The sequence below is a fragment of the Centruroides vittatus genome, unplaced genomic scaffold, assembly GCF_030686945.1.
Source record: "Centruroides vittatus isolate TY-2023 unplaced genomic scaffold, ASM3068694v2 scaffold_1152, whole genome shotgun sequence".
Taxonomy (NCBI): domain Eukaryota; kingdom Metazoa; phylum Arthropoda; class Arachnida; order Scorpiones; family Buthidae; genus Centruroides; species Centruroides vittatus.
Genome location: NW_027122670.1, coordinates 1743661 through 1766511, shown reverse-complemented (window position 1 = coordinate 1766511; position 22851 = coordinate 1743661). Strand labels below are relative to the sequence as shown.

Sequence of the window (22851 nt, the reverse complement as noted above, 5' to 3'; positions counted from 1 at the left end):
TCAAAACAAGAATCTATTTTAATTAATTCCAAATTAATAATTTAATTATATGAATCTTAACATGTTTCCGATGAATTAAATAGTAAAAATATTCTATTTACATACGAAACTTTATTCATTTTTAATAATTACAATAAAACGTTATAAACTCATTTCAATCGAATGTTATTCAATTATACTTAATCCTACTGCTTAAATCAACATTCAAATGAAATTACAATAGATTTTATTTAAATATTTTCTTTAAAATTTATTATGTATAAACAATAATTTAGTTTAAATAAATTTTATACGACTAAAAGAAAACAGCAGGCCTTTGTTTTCCAATGTAACACAAACTTACATCAAAACACATAACAGATAGTATTTGAGTATGAATAGAAACTAAATAATAATCTCTAACTCAATAAAAAGTGTACTTAAATACTAAAATGTATAAATATACTTTATTTTTGTAAGTTATATTAATAAAAAGATTAATATTATAAATATAGAAGACAATAAAAATTACATTTCTGTAATATTTTCATTGTCCAGTTTTGATAATAGGGTTGAAAAAATTCATCACACAGAAAGAATTGTTCGTGACCTATTTCCCGTTTTGACTAGAGTCTTGAATTTTTCAATTCAATTTACAGCCTTTACTTTCATATAACATTTATTTATTTTATAATTCAAATATGAAATAAACAATATAATATTAAAAATTTATAATTAATCTACTTTAATTCTCATAATTAATGGTTTTTTAAAAAATATTAAGGCCCTATTTTAAAATATTAAAGTAGTTCTAGTACATGTTGTAAGGCTGTAAATTCTCATAATTCGATTAAAAATACTTGTATAAAATAGTTAAAAATTTTTAAAAATAATCCTCAATTTAATATTTTTAAAAATTTTAAATCATTAAACTTAAATTATCTAAATGTTAAATCATCATTGTTTTGTATTAGTTATTATTGAGATAGATGTAATGATACATAGGCCTATATATAGATGATAAAGCTTAAATGTACGGCCTTATTTAATCAATATCGTTTAAGTGAATAGACGCTACACCATAGACATTGTGATCTATTCTAATAGGTAAATTATGCTTTAATAATATGTACATAATTTAATTGTAAGTCTATTTTATATAAAAATGTTATTAAGTAAAAATATCAGGTGAGATATAGCTTATGTAGCCTTTATGTTAATATAGAAACGAAATATCGTGGTGCTAAAGGCCATACTGAAAGCATTCGTGCCTTAACTCTTCAATCAATAAAGATAAGTTTGAAGTGTCAAGTAGGAAGATATCAGAGAGCTTTAACCTCTGAAAGTACTGTTCGAAACAGTAGCGAAATATTCATACATAATTCAGAGATACTTCTCAATCAAAGTGAATGTATATTATTTAGTACTGTTGCTATCAGGTAAAGGTTGAGTCAAATGAAAATACTTCTATATTCTAGAACTTATTTAAACTCGAAAATCTGACTTGACATTTAATATGTTGCTGTAATAGCCTACTGATGTTATTTTGTTATATAATTTTTGAATAAATCATAATTTAATGACTTTTACTAATTTTTTAACTGATAAGTTACTATGTACTGTACTGTATAGTACCTACCTGATTTACTCGTAGATAAAGCTATTAAGATATGATTTTCCATTTTAAGAAAATTATGAAACTTCTAACTTATGCTATTTGTTAACTGTAGGCTATCAAAATTGTCATTTTATTATGTAAATTTAGAAAAAGTTGTAGAGAATTACTTTAAATTCCTGCTATATAATATGATAGAATTCTAACGAATAGTCAATTCTATAACTTCTAGAATATTTTTAATGTTTCTCTTTCAGTAGAAACAATACAAAATTTTAGTAATTTACCTTATATTATTTCAAAATATTTACATTATGACTCCTGTTAATACGATTACTTCATTTAAAATAGTGAAAAAAGAATGAAGTTATTTAGACTTATAAGTGCAAAATTTGATTATTTATGAGTAGGCCTATTATTTATATACAATTAAATCTATCTGTTCAAAGAGTTCTAATATTAAAACGATAGATTACGAGAGTCATTTTGGTCTTCATAATCTAACATCGATATCTAAAGCAGTCTTTTAGGTGACGATCCCCATTTTAACATACCGGAAGAAAGTGACATTCCCAGGAATACGATTCGCTACTTCCTTGGGGGTCGCGACCTACTGGTTGAGAAAAAATGATGTAGACAATATTATCGGATACACGAAAAGCTCGCAAATGTAACATGTTATACAAATTATATACTGTTTAATTGGCGTAGAGCTAAACAATGTATCATTCTGTAAGTTTGTCATTAAGTGAATATTCCATTTAAGCTTATAAGTTATGCGGACTTGTAAATTTAGAAAGTGGAGCTTCCCAAGTTTAAATAGACGTTAATTGGATGTAATATTAGTCGATATGAATTCATTTAATTACATAATGTCTAAAGTATTGTTTCTATTTTAAAATTTTGATCTAATTTTAAATTCGATTAGCTTAAGGACCATAAAAATAATTATATTTTTTAATTGCTTCGTTATGTTTTTAACGTAATTTAAACGTGTCCCAAACAAAGTTTTATTCTAATTATTTATTTTTAAGATTAATTGTCTTGAAATTTCGAGAAACAAAATGATAAGATGACATTTTTAATTTGCTTAACGACAGAATAATGCCCCCCCCCCGAATTCAGTGTAAAAGCAGCGTGTAAAGTTATTCGAGTCGATCTAAACTTCATTCTTTTATTCGTAAACTTTCAATCGTGTTGAATTTGAAAAGACATGAAAGAAACTTTCATCAGTAGTTTGCATGCAACGAAGTTGTGTGCGGAGAATAATGAAGATGTAGACAGAAGGAGGAGTCGTCGGGACCATGTTGCTGCTAACATTGGAGTTGTTTATCCGACCGTATCAGATAGAGCGTCTCAATTCGCATAAATTTACAAAATTAACGGTTGACGTAAGCTTTACTTGTCAGAATCGTAAATAGATTTTATCATTTACTGTGCTTGTGTCACGGAAAGATTGACCAGTTGGGCTTGACAGGTAATTTCATTGGCAAAGACCCTGATACCAGCATTCAACTGTGGACGGTGCACAAAGCATTTCTGCCGACTTGACTTCGTACAATACGGCAACAAGGCAAGCTTCTGATTTGGCACTGCTTCCGTTATTGAAGACTTTCATATGTTCACTGACAACTGATAGCGAGTTTTGTTGACGGGACAAAAAAATCAAGGCGCTTCTCATAATTCCTCACCGTTCCGGTAATTATAAGGTGCCGTTTATCTAAACATTTTAAATATTTTCTATTGAGTGATAGCCGTTATTCGCTGATCTCTATGTTTCTTTTCTCATTATGACCATCGTCTCCTCTTCTACAAGTATCTCAAAGGAGTAACATGCCGTTCGCCATTCTCCTATCATCTTCTAGAAGTTTATTATTATTGAAAATCGTTTACTTTAACTTATAAGTGATAAAAACTAAACCTTTTCTACTAATCTTTGCATAATTTCTGTTACTTAATATTTTACGATGAGTGGGATACTAAACTTTATACGGCACACATTAAGCTCTAAGTTATCTTACAGTGTATAAATGCTCCAGCGGATCTTTATTTATATATTAATTTTCAAATTTCTAACTAACAGTTTTACGTGTCTGAAACTATGGTTAATTTAACTAAATGATTTAAAATTCATCTGTTCTAATTGCTTAGATTACTCATTATTTTGGGTGAATTAATTGAATTATGGATCTCAATAGTTTAAAAAACGGAATTCTGAAAATCCTGATGGTTGATTAACTCTTAATTATAATATTAATTATCATATATAAACAATATAATTGTAAGAAAAATAAAGAAAATGGATTCCTAAAACGATCGAAATATATGTAATATGCATATTAAATATGGAAGCTAAATAAAGATTCATATAAAGTGATGTCTTAATATAGGGAAGACAACGAGGTGCTATATATTATTAATCGTGTTTCTTATGCATTAAGTAAAAACAAACCTTTTAAATTAAATTTCATCATATAAAAAATATAATATAATTTTTTAATACTGTCTTTCTTTTTTATAATACAGTGGAGATTCAAAACGTTAAGTGGACCGATCTATGAGAAGTTCTGATGAGGATAAAGTAATTAAAATTATAAATAATTCCATGGAAAATGGTTTTGTAGAAAAATCTAAGTGTAATCCTACAGAATTTCTGAAGATGATTTTGTAATATTATCAAATCCTTTAAGCATAAAAGTTATTATTTAGAATACTAACAACACGTTATTTTTCTTCTATTTATTTCTTTCTAAAGGGAATGCGGTATCATCCGATTTTAATTTTCTATACTTCTGAATGTCTAGTGCTAAGAGCTGAAAGAATTTCAATATATTTATCCAATGAACGCCTACATATTTTCTGTTAGAATTGAAAGTAATGGAAAAAATATTCTTATATATCTCTGATGTAATTCTATGCCTTGCTTCTCTACTTTATTTAACTTTGAAAGGGAATTTTCTATTACAGTATTGATTTTTATCAAATTGTTATGAGAAATAACACTTAAAGGGTTTCGAATTAATTTATTTTACGTAATAAATTAAAAAATAATATGCAGTTCGATATATAAGACATTTATTTATTTATTTTTTAAAATTTTACGTAATCGTAACGTAAGTATGACGTAATGTAACGTAATATGACGTAATTATAATTCCGAAAATTAATTTTATTAGTTTCTATCGTTTATAAAGTATATAAAAGATTTTAATTGAGAAATTTTGTTCTTAATTTTAGAATAAATTTTCTTTGAAATCATATTCTACGCAAAAAAATGATGTTTATGAGCACGATGGATTCTTGCGCCATCTTGTGAGTCGAATAGAAATTACGTTTTCAATCATATTTTTATTTTCAAATTTCGTGACTTTAATTTTTATTTTTATTATACGAAAAAAAGGTTATGATTTAATGCCTAAATGATATAAAATAAGCTTATTTTTTATATAATTCTGGCTATATTTAGGCTATAAACAAATAATATTTGTAATTGTAACGCTATTGCATATCTACAATAACATAAATATCAACAATATACAATATGTAATTAATAATTTTTAGAACAATTTTTAAAATAAATATCTGAAATTATAATAATAAAATAAATATTTAAATAGAGAAAAAAATTACATAGAAGAAATTTTAATGAAAAACTATTTAATTTTATAAATTATTCAATAGATGGCAGTTATGTATCCACAATATAAATACTGTGAACTGATTTAACGAAGTACTGCCATCTGATGAGTGAAAAACATATTAAATCATTATTAGTTAATGGAATAAAAATTAAGTATAATTAAAAAAAATAAATGAATATTTTATAAATTTTTAAATTATAAATGAATAAATTTTAAATTATAAACTATTTAAAATAAAATAAAATTGTTAAATTATTACATAAACGGAGTGCCATCTGGCGTGAAAGATTTTTATCTTTTATTTTAGTTATTATTATTATTATTATTATTATTATTAAAAATAATTTATCAAAATTATAAGAAATAACAATTTTATTAGTTTTTATATATAAATTGTTTATTTTTCTTTATAAAATTACATATTTTTAAAGATAAATTTAGTAAAGAAACTTACAATATGAGATGTACTCTATTGTACTGTACGTCTCAGGTTAACAATCAATAATACTTGCGTCAAACCCTTCATCAAATGTTTATTCTATTGATTATGCTTTAGTATCAACAACTATTGTAATTATCCAACGGGCTTATCGTTACGAAAAATAACGTTCAATTTTACATTTAATCGAGGTTAAATTTTTTTAAAAATTCGCAGTGAATTTATATTTTATTTAATTATTCTTTTAAAATAAATTTATAAACATATATTTTTATTATTTATTTTGAATAAAATCTCGTAGAAATATTTAAATTTTTAATTTTTTAATACAGTAAAACCTGTATAAACCGGAATTTCACGGTATGGAGTTTTTTTCCGTTTTAGACAGGTTTTATTGTGTAATTTTTAAAAAATATTTTTAAAATTTTAATTTTAAACGTATTATTCCTTAGCTAAACAATAGCTAAGGTTATTTAAAGATTTAAGCTTAAAATATAAATTTTTTTTGTTCTGCAGTTTGTGAGAGTTTAAAGAAATATATTAAAATATGTATTTAAGTTAATATTCATTAAATAAAAATTTAGAAGATTTTAAAATAAAATATACGCTTGTAAATTTATCCACAAACATTTATTAATGATCATAAATGACGTCACTGATTTGTCACCAATGATCATAAATGACGTCACTAATACATCATTAAAAATTGCGAAAATTCGAGAAAATAATTTATAAGTTATATATTTAAAAATTTAAATCGATTTATAAATAATTTCTACCATTAAATTGTTATAGTGTGTGTTTATATCCTTGTTTTTGTGTAAATACCGAACGGTAGAAAGGTAACTTTTAAGAACGATAGAAAATGTTATATTTTATTTTAAAAAGCTTTTAAAAAGTTATCAAAATTTACAGTTAAATATATAAAGTTTATTAGGTAAATAATTATTTATTCGGCATTTAAATCGTTGGGTGTATACACGTTTAAACTTAGTGTATACAGCGCTGACGGTAAACGTGTTAACATTAGTAAAGGGCGATTCTCTATAGACGTATCTACTTTATAAAATTACTTTACAGGACTATAGGCTGATAGAGTATCGGTCGTAAATCTATAAATAAAAAAAAAAAAAACAAAGTTCAATAACTCGAACAAGTTTAGAAAATTAGTAGAATATAAGAAAGAATAAAACGTTAAGTTAATATCCGTCAAGCGAGCCAATAGGTATTGAAACTGTATTTTTGAACAGTATATTTTCTCCAGGCAGAGAAACTAAATTCAGTTTGTCTCGGTTAGAATTCTTTAAACATCTGACGTTTGGCCACCTTAGTATATATATTACCGTCTAAAAGGTACACTGCGGTTTAATCTGAAGGGTGAAAATCAAATTACTTGTCGATCAATACTCTTCAAGCAATACGACAAAATGGCCTTGGGGAATATAGTTTGCTCTTCACATTGAGCGGTCGATTCAATTAGTTCACCCAATGCGGTTTAGCAGTTTGTCATAGCTCCAACAACATAAACTGATTTATCACACCTAGCTTGATTTCGTTACAGACTTAAACAGATTAAGGACTCCTTATTATACCATGAAAACATAGACCGAGTGTTGACACGAAACCAGTGATTGACAGGTTAGCCGTGCATGGCTTCGGGCAATTGCGAATTTCCGTAGACTGTGTTGATCTTCATTAAAACATGTATCTGATAATCATGTTTACACTATGTCCAATGACACTGTATATCCTCTGTAGCTGATTCTGCGCCGCTCTTTACGCTCATAATCTGATTATATGGGTAACACTTAACTTTAATCAAATATGTTGTTCTTTTTTCCAGGATTTAGTTTTGTCATTTAATTACATTCACACAAATTTTATTTGGATATTAACATAGTGTATCTAAGAAGTTATTTTTTTGCTTCCTTCCCCCCGTAGAAAAATTTAACTTGGATCTTTTTTTCCCCTTACACGGTAATGAAAGAATGCAACCGTTTGGTAATTATATAAAAATTGATTTACTTAAGTTTTAATACTTTTTTAGCTATGGGAATTATTTATGTTTTACTCGAGTTAAGTTTTTTTTTTTTTTTTATTTCCTTTCTCCATGTTTGATTTGAGTAAACTTAACTCTACGCGTTTTTTTAAGCAAGAAAATTGTGTTAAAAAGACAAAAAAGATGTATAAATTAACAATTTTTATCTCCGGTAAAGAATCGAAGAAAAGATGTTGGAATTTTACACGTACACAATTTTTTACCCTTCAAATTTTATGTTAAAGCGTAAAGGAAAAGTTCTAAAACGTAACGGAGTTTGCAATATTTTATCAGTATAACTTGTTAGTTTGTGTTTTTCTTTGGAGAAAAAACCAGCCATGTTGCTTTTGGCAATAGATCGATGATGATAAGATATATATATATATATATATAAAGAAAAATAGTTGAAAATCTCTGCTCGCTTCTATCATTTCGTATTAAAATATTATGTTAAATTTGATTTTTGTTGATATTTTGTAACTCCATTTATCAATTTAAATAGCTCTTTAAATCATTTTTATTTTCAGAAATTTTCTATGCATTTGAAGCGACGTATTTTTATCTTTTTTTGGGGAAGGGAGAAGAAATTCTATTTAAAAAATTAAATTAACTGTATTATAATACCTCCTTTCATATAATTTAGATCTTTAAAATAGAGTTAAACGTGTTGATAAATTATTTTTTTGGATATTTTTACTATAAAAATACAATTTTAAAATGTTGAGAATTTTATTTTTTCTTCCTTTTTTTTTGAAAATTTTTCATTTTATTAAATTCGAATGGGTAAAAATAAATAAATTATCGGTTTTATTTCGGTTTTCTTAAAGAGAAAATCGCTTAAAGCTTGTGAAATTTTGATGTAAAAATTCATTTCCCTCAATTTAAACGCCATTATGTGTTGAAATAAGACCTTTAGTATCTTAAAGTTATATAAATTAATAGAAATATCGGTGTATATATATTAAAAAAAATAATAGAAAAATCGGCGTGTCTTATAGACCGCGAGACTTACGAACGTCACGACAGAGAATGCATCAGGTTCGAATAGAAGAAAAGGTATAGTGAATGAATGGGCAGATGGGCCTCATATCTTGTACCATCTGTCTGTGGCTAAGTAGCGTTCCTTGTAACTGTAGGAACCCGATCTCTTCTACTCGACACATTGTTGACTTTGTTCTGTTTGTCTCAATCCCGACGTGACAACTTCACTTTACAGTCGATGAAACACCCATTAGTGGGTCATTCAATATCAGCTTTTATATAACAGCCGACACTTTTTTCCCTGTACACAGAAAAAAAAATTGACTTTCCACCATAGATTTGTTTGTCCGATTGATTACAATAGCTTCGTATGTGGCCTTTGTTAAGTGTGTACGATTTACAATTGGTACGGCAACATTTTATCATTACAGTCGATGCTTAAAAGTATATAAATAGTATTGTCGGGTGGCTCGTGTGCTCGTGTTTACATTATGTATGTGTTAACGTGTTGGGCATTTATGGTTCTTCACATTAACACGAGAATTTATTCAGTTTAATGGGAATGTCATTAAACATTTTTATTAACGATGCAAAATCTTACAATTTTGTTCCTTTCTCGAACCTGTATTTGAAAATTATAATCAATATTTTATTTATTATTATTATTTGTTTTTATATAAAAATATTAAATTTCTTTCCATTATTCGTGAAATTATTTTATTTAAAAATGCTTTATTTTATTTTCTTGTATTTAAAAATTGGATCAAATATTTGCATATACGAAAAGAAAATAGTAAAATTTTGATTTTAAGCTATAAAATTCAATAAAAATGTAGAATAATTTCATGTTATACAGGTTGGAAATGAGTGCAAATATATGCAGGATTTTGCTTCAATGCTTAGATACAAAATTGAAAATCTATAATTCTTGTCTTACCTTCGTGTTTCGGTGGAATAGATGTTAAAATTCAAAATGTGAGAATATTATTTAAAATCTGAGCTCTATTTTTTTTTCCTTTTTTTTAAACATTTAACAGCAATGACATTATTGAGCGATACAAAACAAGTGTAGACCACAAACAGTCGCAAAATAACAACGTTTGTTTCGAATTTTTTTTTTTGTGTGTGTGTGTGCTTTTAATTTTTTTCTGTTCTTGTTTGTGTTGTTTGCCAGGATCTTTCGGACAGATCTACAGCTTCTTGCATTCTGCTGTCTATTTTACTGGGTGAAGGGACGTCCGGGCTAGATGCTTCTGTAAAATCTGCCGAAGAAGTTTGTTCTGTTGTTCCATCGGGGACTATGGCCAAACGGCAATGGACGCAACCGGGTGGACAACTCTGATAAGGTTGAAGAAGGAGGGCACTTCCACCCAGTGTGTAGGCCCCAGGGAATGGCACAGATGTATAACTGGGAAACCCAGGTGCAACATTATCCGGCAACCTCGGAACCGATGTCAACAGTGCGGTCGAACGAGCCAAAAATCCTCCATCCCCCAGTTCGGTCATCAAAGAATCTAATCCGACCGGAGCTGGTTGAGACATGGAGTGCATATTGCTAGATCCGATAAAAGATGGGCTTTGATGAGCAGCGGGTGGAGCAAATGCCGATTTGACTGAACCTAGAGTCAACCGAATGGGTTCTCTGTTATCTGACGTATTGAAGGTATGCGTGACTGTCGGACCGGGTTGTTGACGTAGCAACAAAGCATCATTGGCAGATAGAAAGTGTTCTATCGTCTTGACCAAGTCGCCGTTGCATCCTTGAAGCACCAATTCTAGAACAGTTCGTTTCTGAGTTGGAAATATCCGACTAAGTATCTCTAACGGGCTAAGTCTTCCTGGTCTGAAATCTGCAGGAGTCGAAGCTTCTGCCGAAGAGGGGTTCTTCTTATTATTATTGTTGGTGTTTGTAGGTTTTGGTTTAGGTTTATTCTGTCCTACTTCTATCGAAGAAGTTGTGGTAGGTTCTGGTGCGCATCTCGGATTAGTCGAATCTGAAAGAGTAAAATATCGAATTAACGAAGCATAAGAGAAGTTTTTCGTTATAAAATTGATTTCTATAGTTAAAGTTTTAATTAAAACATCATTTACTAGTAAATTATTCTTGCTATTGCTTTACACGCAAATTAATCCTAAAATCGGTGACAATTCGTGATCTGAATGTAATTTTTAGCTCACTGCAGTATATCAATTTTCCTTACATGCTGACTATAAAGTTTATAGTGATTAAATACTGTTTATTAATTAAACTTACTCAGACTTATCAATATATTTACAGTTTTAGGATATAGAATCAAACTTAATGCAGGCCAAGCTATAGATTTATAAACCTTTACAAAATCCTTAGAATTAAATAAGTAACGAACCTAGTAAAATATATTATTTATTCAGTTCTAGAAATTTTGGAAAAGCTTTATAAACCATGGAAAAAGCATTATCATGTAATCTAACGAGCCTATGATAAACTTTAAACGCTTATTAAATCTTTGAAGCATCCAGTAACTGGATGGAGCTAATAATAATATTTAATCTTAGGTTTTATAATTACAGGGCCTATATTCTTGTATATAAATCCACGTTATATTGAATATATTTCACGTAATTATAGATAAAATAATGATTCGAAAATATAACTTTACTACTTTATACTCTTTAAGTAAGTACATTAGATCTAATGGGTTAGTACTGTACCTATTAACGAATTTTAAATTAGTTAACTTAGTTTAACTATGAAAGGTTCTGGATAAATTTAAATCAAAATTGTTTAAATTATAAGTTTATTTTACTTGGAACAAATGAAATTTATTCCATTTAATAGGCTTAAGATGCTGATGAACCACAAATTTAATCCTGAATGATCAAATTGATTATATGTACACAGAAAATTTCAATATTTTATATTAATAATTCAATTTTTTAAATTTAACGAAGGTAGTTTAAATAAATGAATTAAAGAAGTTTTTTTCTATTAAAAATGCATTTAAAATAATAAAGATTATTTCTATGGAATTTCGTTTATGGATAAACTCTTCGCGTGATTTTTCGCTTAATTATTAAGGACATAAAAGGGATTGTTAATAAAAATCCATCTTAGTGTTTTCCTTTTTGTCCAAGTCCAATTTCCGAGTGTTGTTTGTGTAGGTCCATTTCTATTCTGTAGTCCAATCAGCGGATGACTGACAAATGGCTACTGTTGACCCACGGAAAGAGAATCCCACTAATAGAGGGTTTGAGTACATAGAGTAGTGGAATCCACGTGGATGACTAACATCCCTCTAGGCCCAGAACGTCCTAATTTCGACTCGGAGAAAGCCTTGTTCTCTCTGCTACACATAATCCAATCCGGCACAGGATATGTTTGCTAGATACTCGCTGTCTGGGGAGAACTCTTGATTGTAGTCGATATGAGGCCGACTTCTTTATCGAGATTTTCGATTTCTTTCTTCTCGACAAGCTTTCCACCGGCGGCTGGTTTTATAAAAATATCTAAAAAAATTCACTTATCCATTGCCTGTTGCTGATTTTAAGATACCAAAAATCTATAGGAGAATTCCTTTTGTAGATTATAAGTTACTTGTTTATACAACAGATTACTCGGATTGATGTTTACATAAACAAATATAAAATTTGAAAATTTTAAATGGATATAAAACCAAGAGATGTAATACATAAATTTTTAACATTTTAAAATAAATTCTAAAGAAAAAAATATTATTTTGACGCTTAACAATAATAGCAATCCGCAAGGAATTGCTTTTATTTAAATTTAATTAAGTTGTTTTTTAATTACCTTAAAACGTTTTTTTTTCATTTAACTTAATTATTTTTAAATATAATTTTAAGATTATATACTTACGAATTCCTTTCTGAATTTTGAAATGCCTTTAGAATTAAATAATAAGAATTAAACATCGATATAAAATAGATTCGTTCTTACATTCGAGGCCTGAGAGGTGAAATGAAACCAAGTCTAGTCACAAATATGGAGGCTCATCACTCTCCGAAACGTATAAAAATACACGAATAAAATAAATAAAAGTAGAATTTTATAGTCTACGTCACATTTTTATGAGAAAGATTAAATTTTGGAAACTTTTCTGTATCAGAATTCTTGGTCAAATGGTCCTGCTGGAACGTGTTTGGACCAATAAGTCCACGGCCTATTCATATCATACTGTTTATCTAGATCTGTTTATATCATATAATTCTCTTGTTTTCTAACTTAATTATTTATTTGGTTTCCGTTTCGGTTAATAATTCATATATTAGACTACAGTTACTAAATTATATCAAATTACACGCACTTGTAGCAAAACCATTGTCGATATTGTTTTCGAAAACTAGGTTATCGCTCACTGATACAGCGATTATACTGATAAAACTGTTGTTAGAATTGAAACAAATGATATAGCTAAAAAGCATTAATTGGTTAAATGTCTTATTGGCTAAATAATAATTTTATTATTTAAAACTGCTACCTACTGTATAGGATATTAGTTATGAAACTTAGGCCTACGGACAAGTTTGTAGAGATGCAGTTTAGAGATTTTTATGCTAATAATGTATAAATAAATAATATTTTTTGTAATATTTAAAGAAAAAACAATAATTTAACTTAATATTTAAATGATTATCCTTTTTTCCAATTAAATAAAGCTTCTTTTGTAGAAAAATTATTCCTTTATTATTGTTATTATTGGGCTGCAATTTGAAAAAATTGTAGACCTATAAATTTCCACCGTCTGTCTGTCTGTCAGTCCTTCCTTAATCTCGAGAACGGAGTTAGAAACATGAAAGTCAAGACAAGATATAGAAAGTTTAAGGGTAGGCAGTCCCGATTAATTACATAAGAACCTCCGATGCAACAGGATGCTACGTTATTTCAATTCAAAATTTTCTCCTGGAAGGAGTTAGATGACCGGCACGACATAATTGTTGACAGAAAAGTATGATGTACAGGAACAAACGGACAAAACACTACAGTACTAATTTGAGGTGGGGAGCATATATTTTAAATGAAATAAATTAAAAATTGCAGCCCGGCATCGTGACGATGCCACAATAAATAATTGCTCGTTATTATTAGAACACGAGACTGAAATGAGAACATGCACAAAGAAAAGATGTTCAGGAATTAATAAAGCTGGCTTAAATAGAAACCAAAAGTAAAAAGACCTTCCAGAAGAGCGAAGAAAAGATTCAAAAACTCAATAGGCAGGGATGAGGATATATCTGGTTGCAACACAGGATAACTCTGAAGTGAAGAAGAACAACAAGATTATTATAAAACACATAACCTAAAATAATCAACTTTTTTACCAAAATTTAGCAATTTAATACAAAATATTCTTTCAAAATTTGTCTACAAAAACATTATTATTTTTGATAATTTCTTTCATTATAATGAAATATAAATGATCAAAATAGAATAGTTAGGCCTAGAAGCAATAACTTCTTTTAAACTTTATACTACTTTACTAAAATATCTTTAAATAAATCAATACATTTAGATTATAATTTATGTTTTAAAACTATATTTCAATTCTGATTTATTTTATTTTATTTATATTAATTTTCTAATTGACAAACATCATAGTCTCAAATTCTATTATTAATTATAGTTAATAATGTAATTTACACGCATCCTACTAAAATATAACTACCAAAAAATACTTTTAAGCAAGATTACGTACGAATATTTATGTTTATTGATATAACTTAATTTTTTTTTAAGTGTAAAATTCGTAATTACAAAATTTCATTCCAAAGATATAGATTTATAACGAAGATATAATTAAAATATAGCTATAACAGTTAAATTTTTATATGAATTTTTGGCATGGAACACCTCAATAATAAATAAAAATTTGAATTAAAACGAAAAGGTCAAGTATTTATCATAAAGTTCGAAATAACAACGGAAGTTCGCTAGTTATAAATATGATTTTTCCATATTTATAATTAACAACTAATTAATTCTATAAATGATTATAGATAGGCCTAGTCTCAAATATGGTGCTGTTATTTTTTTTTTATACTCTTAGAGAGAGTCGCTCGTTCCTATCTTTCGGGATTTGTCCGATTTGGAACACTTCGTTCCGATCGGAAAATTTTCCCCTAAATATCCCATTTGTCTATTTCTACTAAAAAATATTCCGATCTGAATTAAGAACAGTCAAATAAGTATTGTAGGCAGTAGGTGTATACCTATGCCACGTGTCCGTACATGCGTACACTTTTAGTAATCTATGGAGCGCGCCACAGATTATTAAAGATTTCTGTTGGCCAGTGTAATGACGGCTCCAAAATTATCGATAGTTTTGTGTACTCATCGACAATGGATCAATGGTTACAATATGGCAATAGTCAAGCTTTCATTTATTTATTTATTTTTTACTCTTTCCGCTCTATGGGACCAAGAGGATCTTTATTTTTCATGTCCACAATGGGAACAACCGGATTTCCAACGTGAAATAAGTAAGTCGTACATGTACTATTGGTTCGAAAATAATAAAAAATATATTCAGTAATTAATAATTAAATAAAATTGATTTAATTAGAATTATTTACTTATTTTCCAGAATTTCTACTGTCTATCTAACGTTGGGTATTCAAATTTTACCTTACAATGTCCCCCATTTCTGGTTTTGAACTTATGACAACCCTATCTTAGATATATCCTTGTTATCCCTCTTTATCCATTAGATATAATCGAGGTTATAATTTTACGACCTTTTTTTCTGTACAGTAGATTCTATTCACCTTCAGATGAGAAACTAAAATATAAGAGCCAATATAGAAGACTCTGTCTAAAAAAACTATACATTTTATAATAGTATAACTTCTATAATCTGTAAAGAATCATCTTAGTTTGTTTTATTAAAGCGAAATTTTTTACAATATGTTTTATATGTTACACTGTAATTAAAATTTACTATTTACATAAAAATTTTACGGATTTCTTTTATATTTATAAACTCCAGATAAACGTAAAGTTTTTTGCCTATTACAAATGTCATTATATAACAAAATGCGAAAAGGAAAAATTCGTAAAATTGAATAACATTTTATCATATTAATTTAATGGTAATATATTAAAATATGTCACATCGTTCAGTGATATTTTTCTAATATAATCTAAGACGTAAATTGTATAGATTGAAGACACAATGAGCATAATAGGTATTAAAACACAGGCCTGAGTATTTTTATATAATAAAAATAAAAAAACAAATTTATATTTTAATCCTTAATTATTCATTTTTACATTTGTTTCCTCTTAATATAAACGATTCTCTTATGATAAAGTGACTAAATATATAGGATTAAGCAAGGTAGATTTTTATTTTTACCTCATGTTCCTCACTTGAAAGAATCCAGATAAACTTTTAATATTGTAGATTGTTTCATAAGGTCTGTTTATTTTATTCTTAATAATTTCAATAAAGAAGGTTTTAAAAATACGTTTTTATAATTAATTAATTTAATAAATTTTGCTATTGATAAAAAATTATAACTAGAATTTATAATTTTGCATAATATAATCCATGTCACTCACTAACTATATATGTTTTAATAGCTGATATATTATGATGATTAGCTTGTTTCTTAATTAATAAAGCATTAATTAAGAAAAATTATAGTCACTTCAATTGAAAATAATGCCTTTTAGGAGAAGAAAAGAGGCATTTTTGCAGTTGGAATGCGTTTATAAATGATTTTATTATGTTTTTGAAGAGATTTTACTGCACTAAATTAAAATTCTATACAAGATTTAAAATTATAAAGATTAATAATAATAATACAGAAAAATAAATTTATACAAAGTCATTTTATATATTGAACCAAGTGATAGTTTAGAGGAAAAACTTGCATATAAATTAATATAATTGTTTATAAATTTAAGTAATTAAATTATAATTAATAAAAAAACTTTAGAAATGTTTTTTACAATATTTTTCCTATAAATTTCATGAAGAATAACTGTTTTTAAATATCATTCACTGAATCTGCGAATGCTTAACAATGAAGCATAAATTGAACGCAAAATGTGAAATTTTCATGTAAATAATTTATTAAAAATATATTATGTATTATATAAAACGATATAATTGATGAAAATCTTCTTAAAATGCTGAAGAAAATAAAATTTTGTGAATTTTTAAAATTATTAACGATCAATTAACTGTTAAATAATGGTTTAAAACGTAAATAATGGTGATAAAATTTGATTTTAATATTAATTAGAATATACTTTAAAACACTAAAAAATATAGCCTATACACTTGCGTAAAAAACATTTAGTTCAATTATACACTTGGATATAAAATGTTGGCTCAATTATATGTTTGGCTCTTTGCATAACAAACACTTGGCTCAATTCTGTACTTGATTCTTTGTATAGAAAACATTTAGTTCAATTATACACTTGGATCTTTATATAAAAAACTGCTTGGCTCAATTGTATATTTGTCTCTTTGCATAAAAAACACTTTGTTCAATTGTATAATTAGTATCTCGAACATATTAAAAAGTATATTTGGCTCAATTATTGCCAATATTGAAACATACAAGTAGGATGTAATCTCCAGAATAAAACAATAAAAAACTTGATTTTATATTTGAAAAAACCTCTATATTTAAAACATTGAAAACTACAGGCCTAAATTTTATTATCTGTTATTAGACTCTTGACTGTTTTTAATATTTAATATTAAGCACAAAAATATAATTTATATGGCAAGTTTTATTTTTTAGAATTTGCAAGTAAATAAGTTATAAATAAATCAAAGATATTTACAGAGGATTTTTGAAGAATTTATAGAATTGCCAATTCATTTCCATAAGAATATCGGACAAACGTGAACGTATTTTGAATGAAGAATGAGTTGAAAATATGAATTTATTGGATGTCCGATTCGAAACTGGACACCTGACGATCCTAAGATGATAAATATAACAATATAGATGATAATTCCTTCAAAATTTATCGTATTAATCTATATTAAAGGTTAATAACTTCAATATAATTTGATATCTTTATTTATAAAGCGCTTTATTTTGTCAAGTTCACATTTAAAATACTCGAAGAACTAAGATTTTAGGAGTTTAAGACATGTATAATTTAAAAATTAAAAACTTTAATAATATTAAGAAATAAATTAGATAATTGTTAACAGATATTTTAAATATTGTTCCCTGTTGTAAGCTGTATATTAGGTTAAAAATTTTAAGGATGAAGGTAGATGAATCATCTAGCTCAATATAGTATCAAATAATAAATAAGTTAACTTGCCTAAGTTAAATGAATCATCTAAAATGGTTTTGGATCTTTCAATACATTCCAGTTCATAAATGCCAACTATTTACAGCCAATTTCTAATGATTGAACTTGTATTTTTATTTTTATACTTTTTTATTTAAGAAACTATAAATTTATATTAAAAGTAAATTCATTTATCTCTCAAATTCTAATAGATTAATCAAATGATTACAATCGATATTTATGATAATACCTAAATAAGTATAGAGTAAGTTGTAATTTACATTAGCTCTGATCTATGTTATAATTTATATTTTGTTAACTTTTCTAATTAAAAAATAAGAAAAGTTATTCTGAATTCCTTAAATTATATCAAAAATGTCTTTAGGCCTACTATTAAAATTATATTTTTGACCATGTTTTAGGATCTAACTCAGTAAAGGCTAATGTAACCTGTGCTAGAATAATATATTCTAAAATAAAATTAAGCTACTTGATTTATTAAATGTACAAAGATGGTTAATAACCTTAAAGAGTAATCGAATTTTCGAAATTAAATATTAAATTTATTCATTTATAACTTTTTTTTTTTTTAAATTTAGAAATCTTTTAAAATTTATTTTGCATACAATTTCAACAGTAGATAAACCACTTTCGACAAAACATATTTGCACCTTGACTCTTGTGATAACAAAATCTAAGTGAAGATTATCAAATAAATTCAATTGCCTTAAAGAACTGTGCTATTCTTCTGTATTAATTATTCTGAGAACATTTTAAAAATGAATTTTTTCATAAGCATCCATTTACACTTATTAATGTATAAAATCAGTTAGACTAGTTTGATTACTGAACAAAGATTCAGACTTTTAACTATTAACCTAATCAAATAAGTCTATCTTTTACTAATGATTAATAATAAACTATTTTTAGAAGTCCTTTCTTCATCACTCTGATGTTTTTTCATCGTAAATAGGCTTACTCACAATTATTAGCCTCGTATATTTTATTTTTCTAATAATTTTTGATTATTATCAAATATCTTACCTCTATCGCTGTCGCTGTCTCTATCTTCTGGATCGGTGATGGCCATCCCAAATATAGGTCCCGGAGGAAGATACGAGATTGAAGTACCAGTGGCTACAGCTCTTAATCCCATAGCTATAGCATCTTCGGCTGCTTGTTGCCTCTTCAAAGCTACTTGTGCAGCCATAATTCGTTGCCTCTCTGCTATAAGATTGCATTTAGCACACGTACATTCTCGGAATCGACAGTGTCGTTTGTGTCCTTTCAGCCAGGAGATTACGCCATGGTTCCTACATCTTGCACACTTGGGACGTCTCACTCCTCTCTCTCCTGATGGAGGAGAAGGTAACATCATCCCTGGAGAATTCATTTCTAGATTTGTTACTAATGCTTTAATTCTAGAGTGATTTACTCTTTCGATATGTTACTAGAGATATTCCGAAGATCTGTAAGCATAAAACAGAGTTATAACCGCCTGATTCTAGTCTTTAAATTGATTTTAGTTTTTAAGTTAGGTTATAAGCGATAATCGGAGAGAAAACTCTAGTTAAAATTATTAAATTTTAAAGTATAAACTAAGTAAAACAATCGTAAATTAATCTGTGCACGGAGAGTAATTTCTTTACTTAAAATTCTATAAATCTTGCATATATTTACGAAATATTAACGAAGAAAACGTTTAAAAACACGATGCAAGCTAGAATATACGTTTAGTAAGTTGTACGAGTTATTAAAACGCGTGTAACTTAAGCAAAATGCTTATGAGACGGAAGAAATGAATGCGATAATTTAGTACTTTATGATAATTTAAACAATATTAACAAAGCGCGAAGATTAATGTACAATTAACGAAAATAATAACATGAAAAGGCGATAAATCCTACCTTGTATCGTGATCTTGACAAATTGTTAAAAGCTTTCTAACAGATGCAGCGTATGTAGCAGGCTGACATCAAAAATGAAACATTCAACTGCTGATTGGTAGATGCTAGAAGAGCCCGCATCAGTGGGAGGTTTCTCTTCTCTGATTGGTGTAAAAGCATCTGTCCAACTGCTTACTCCAATAGGATGGAGTTACATCGGATCCTCTACGCAACCTCTTACAAGGGTCATTAGAAGCTATACCTCTGCCGAAAAGGTCTGCTTTTTTTGTATTTACTTCCGATTTTTTAAACAAAATCGACAACGCTGTACATTTTTTTTTCGTAAACGTTTGTTAAATTTTTTATTTTGACCCCTTTAAATGAGGTTAATCTGTAAGAAGGATACATCCTGTATTTGGACATGATTTGCCCTATCAAATATCCCTGGGAAACATATTCTATGGACCACCCGTAGGCCTTCTACTGCCATCTTGTTACCAAACGATATTATTTAGTATATTGGTTATTCATTTTTGATTATTTCTATAATAAAATTATGCCGAGTTCTATCCGATTTAATACGTGTATTTATAAATATATTATAGTGAAAATTCGTTTTATTTTTTAAAAGTCTTTCAAAATATCGAACATTTATTTTATTTTATTATTATTTTTTATATTATTTATCGAATTACACTTTAATTTAAATTTAATATCGAGTTGTAAAATATCTAAGCCGACTTTTCTGTATTAAAAAATAAAAAGGAAAAATAAGTTTAGTTTTAGTCTGATAAAAAAGTTTTATTTTAAAGTTCATATGATATTTAAATTAGTATAGATTTAATTTTAATATATTTAATTGTATATAGGCCTATAATCGAACCTCCAATAGCGGCTACCTCCGAATAACGTCTTTTTAAAAGTTTCTTACAGTGTTCGTTGTTTACAGGTTTGACTGTATATAACTAGTTTTAATAGCTGCTGATTGTTTTTAGGATTAAAATTTATTCATTTTTAAATGTTTTCCATATAAACTATAAGCTCTAGATTTACGCAGAAAGGTTTTATGAATGTATAGTATCTATTAAAGTAATTAGGCCTATATTTAATATGAAGTGCAAGTTAGAAGAAGAGATGGTGTCTAAATTCAGGCCAGATAGAGAGGATGTGCCATTTAGTCAAACCTCAGTTGCAGAAAAGCCAAAAATTTAGTTTCCCCCCCGCCTTTTAACATAAAAACACAATAAGAAAGTGATAAAAATGAAAATTTCTTTCGATAAGTGATAGAAAAAGTTGGTTTTTATTTGTTTTATTCATATATTTTTATAACTTTACTGAGAGGAGTGAGGCCTACATTTATAAGGAGTTTGCTCCAGATAAGGCCGTTTGTCTCCGGCCTTACATTTACGTTTGTCTCAATAAAATTTGTGACAAATTAATCGTTCCGTTGCATTTATTATGCATTAAAAATTTTTAAAATTAAATTTTATTATTAAAAAAATACAGTACACTATTTTTATCTTTTATATTAATATTTAAATATACTGGAATCCACATCTCTCTTGATCTTTGAGAGGTTCTGTCTGGTTCTGGTACTATTGCACCTCTCTGAAGTTCTGGATATGCACAAATGCATTAAAATAGTAATAAAAATAATTATTAAAATAAAAAAAAGTTTATATTAAAGAAATTCTTTCACATATAATTACTTAATTATTAATAATGTTATTTGCTATATGGGCCTAGATTTTTTATTACATAATTCTATAGATGTAGAATGTTCCTCCATCTCTTCTTCATTAATTTAAAACGAAATTATGCAAATTTATGAAGAGAAATGTTGTTAAATTTAATAATTATATCATGTAGGCCTACATAAGAAAATCTAAATAGGCAAATTTATTAAATGAATTATTATTTTTTAATTATTTTTCATATTTCTTTAACTTATTCCATGTCAAAATGATCGAAGAGATTGATATTAAAGGTTAAACTTGTTCTTGAAAAGCAACTATTTATTGCATTTTCCTTATAATTATTTTAAGTTAATTGATATTTTTATAATGTTAACTTAATGTTACATAATTAAAGAATAAATTAAAATTGTTATTTACATTCTACGCATAATAATTATTATTTTAATTTAAAGCTATTGAATTTGAAGTTTTAGTATTTACGTAACTTTTTCCGTGAATTATTTCGAAATATTTAATTTTTTTAAAAAAATATTTAATTATATAATTTGATAGATAAAAACGCTTTAGAAGCAGTTATAGACTAACTTAAAGCATAATTTCTTAATTATATTTAATTAGTATTGTATTATGTGAATATATGTGATGATTATTTAGTTTACAAGTTAATTATTATTAATTTATGATGATATTACCCTAAATTTAGTGAAAAAATGTAAATGAATTGCATGTTAATCATCCTAGTCAGCTAATGTAATGAAAATCCGAGACGGAAATGGAAACTTGTATAAACTTTTATCTATTAAATAAATGTTAAAAACCTGAAAGAAAAAAAAAAAAGATTCTAGATTGTGAAAGCTGACAGATTGTAAAATGAGACAAATATTCTATCTAGCAAACAGAAGAAAACCCGCTCCACAAACATAGCTTTGGAAGTAATGTGTTACTCTAGTGTAACCGGATTTTTTTGTCAAAGAACCGCCACAACTGGGCAAACTTGGAAAATAGAAGAGAGTGTCAACATGTTTTAAGTGAAGACTTTACGATGAGCCGCTTTTCAAGCTTGTTCTTCAAGGAAAGAATGCCATTTTTTCATCTTTGCCGACTTTCAATTAAAATTCAAGATTTTGCGCTCTTAAAATTATATGTTTACCACTAATTTCTTGTTTTTTTTTATTTCTTATATCGAAAACAGTTATAAAAACATATTTCTAACACGTATAATAGGTCAATTACTTAATTATTAAGTCTTCTAAATAGCAAAATTCTACACAAGACCCGTACATTGTGGCAAAGTTTACACTGTTCTATGC

The 22851-nt window shown here is 27.2% G+C and overlaps 1 protein-coding gene across 1 annotated transcript; it reads right to left on the bottom strand.

Annotated features, from left to right (window-relative positions):
• Positions 1 to 9710: 9710 nt before the first annotated feature.
• Positions 9711 to 19415, bottom strand: LOC136986605 (doublesex- and mab-3-related transcription factor A2-like). Its single transcript, XM_067284190.1, has 2 exons — positions 19003 to 19415; positions 9711 to 10687 (listed from the first exon to the last, which is right to left on the bottom strand). Exons 1-2 carry the CDS (start codon positions 19349 to 19351, stop codon positions 9831 to 9833), a joined length of 1206 nt encoding a protein of 401 aa, XP_067140291.1. The 5' UTR covers positions 19352 to 19415; the 3' UTR covers positions 9711 to 9830.
• Positions 19416 to 22851: the final 3436 nt, after the last annotated feature.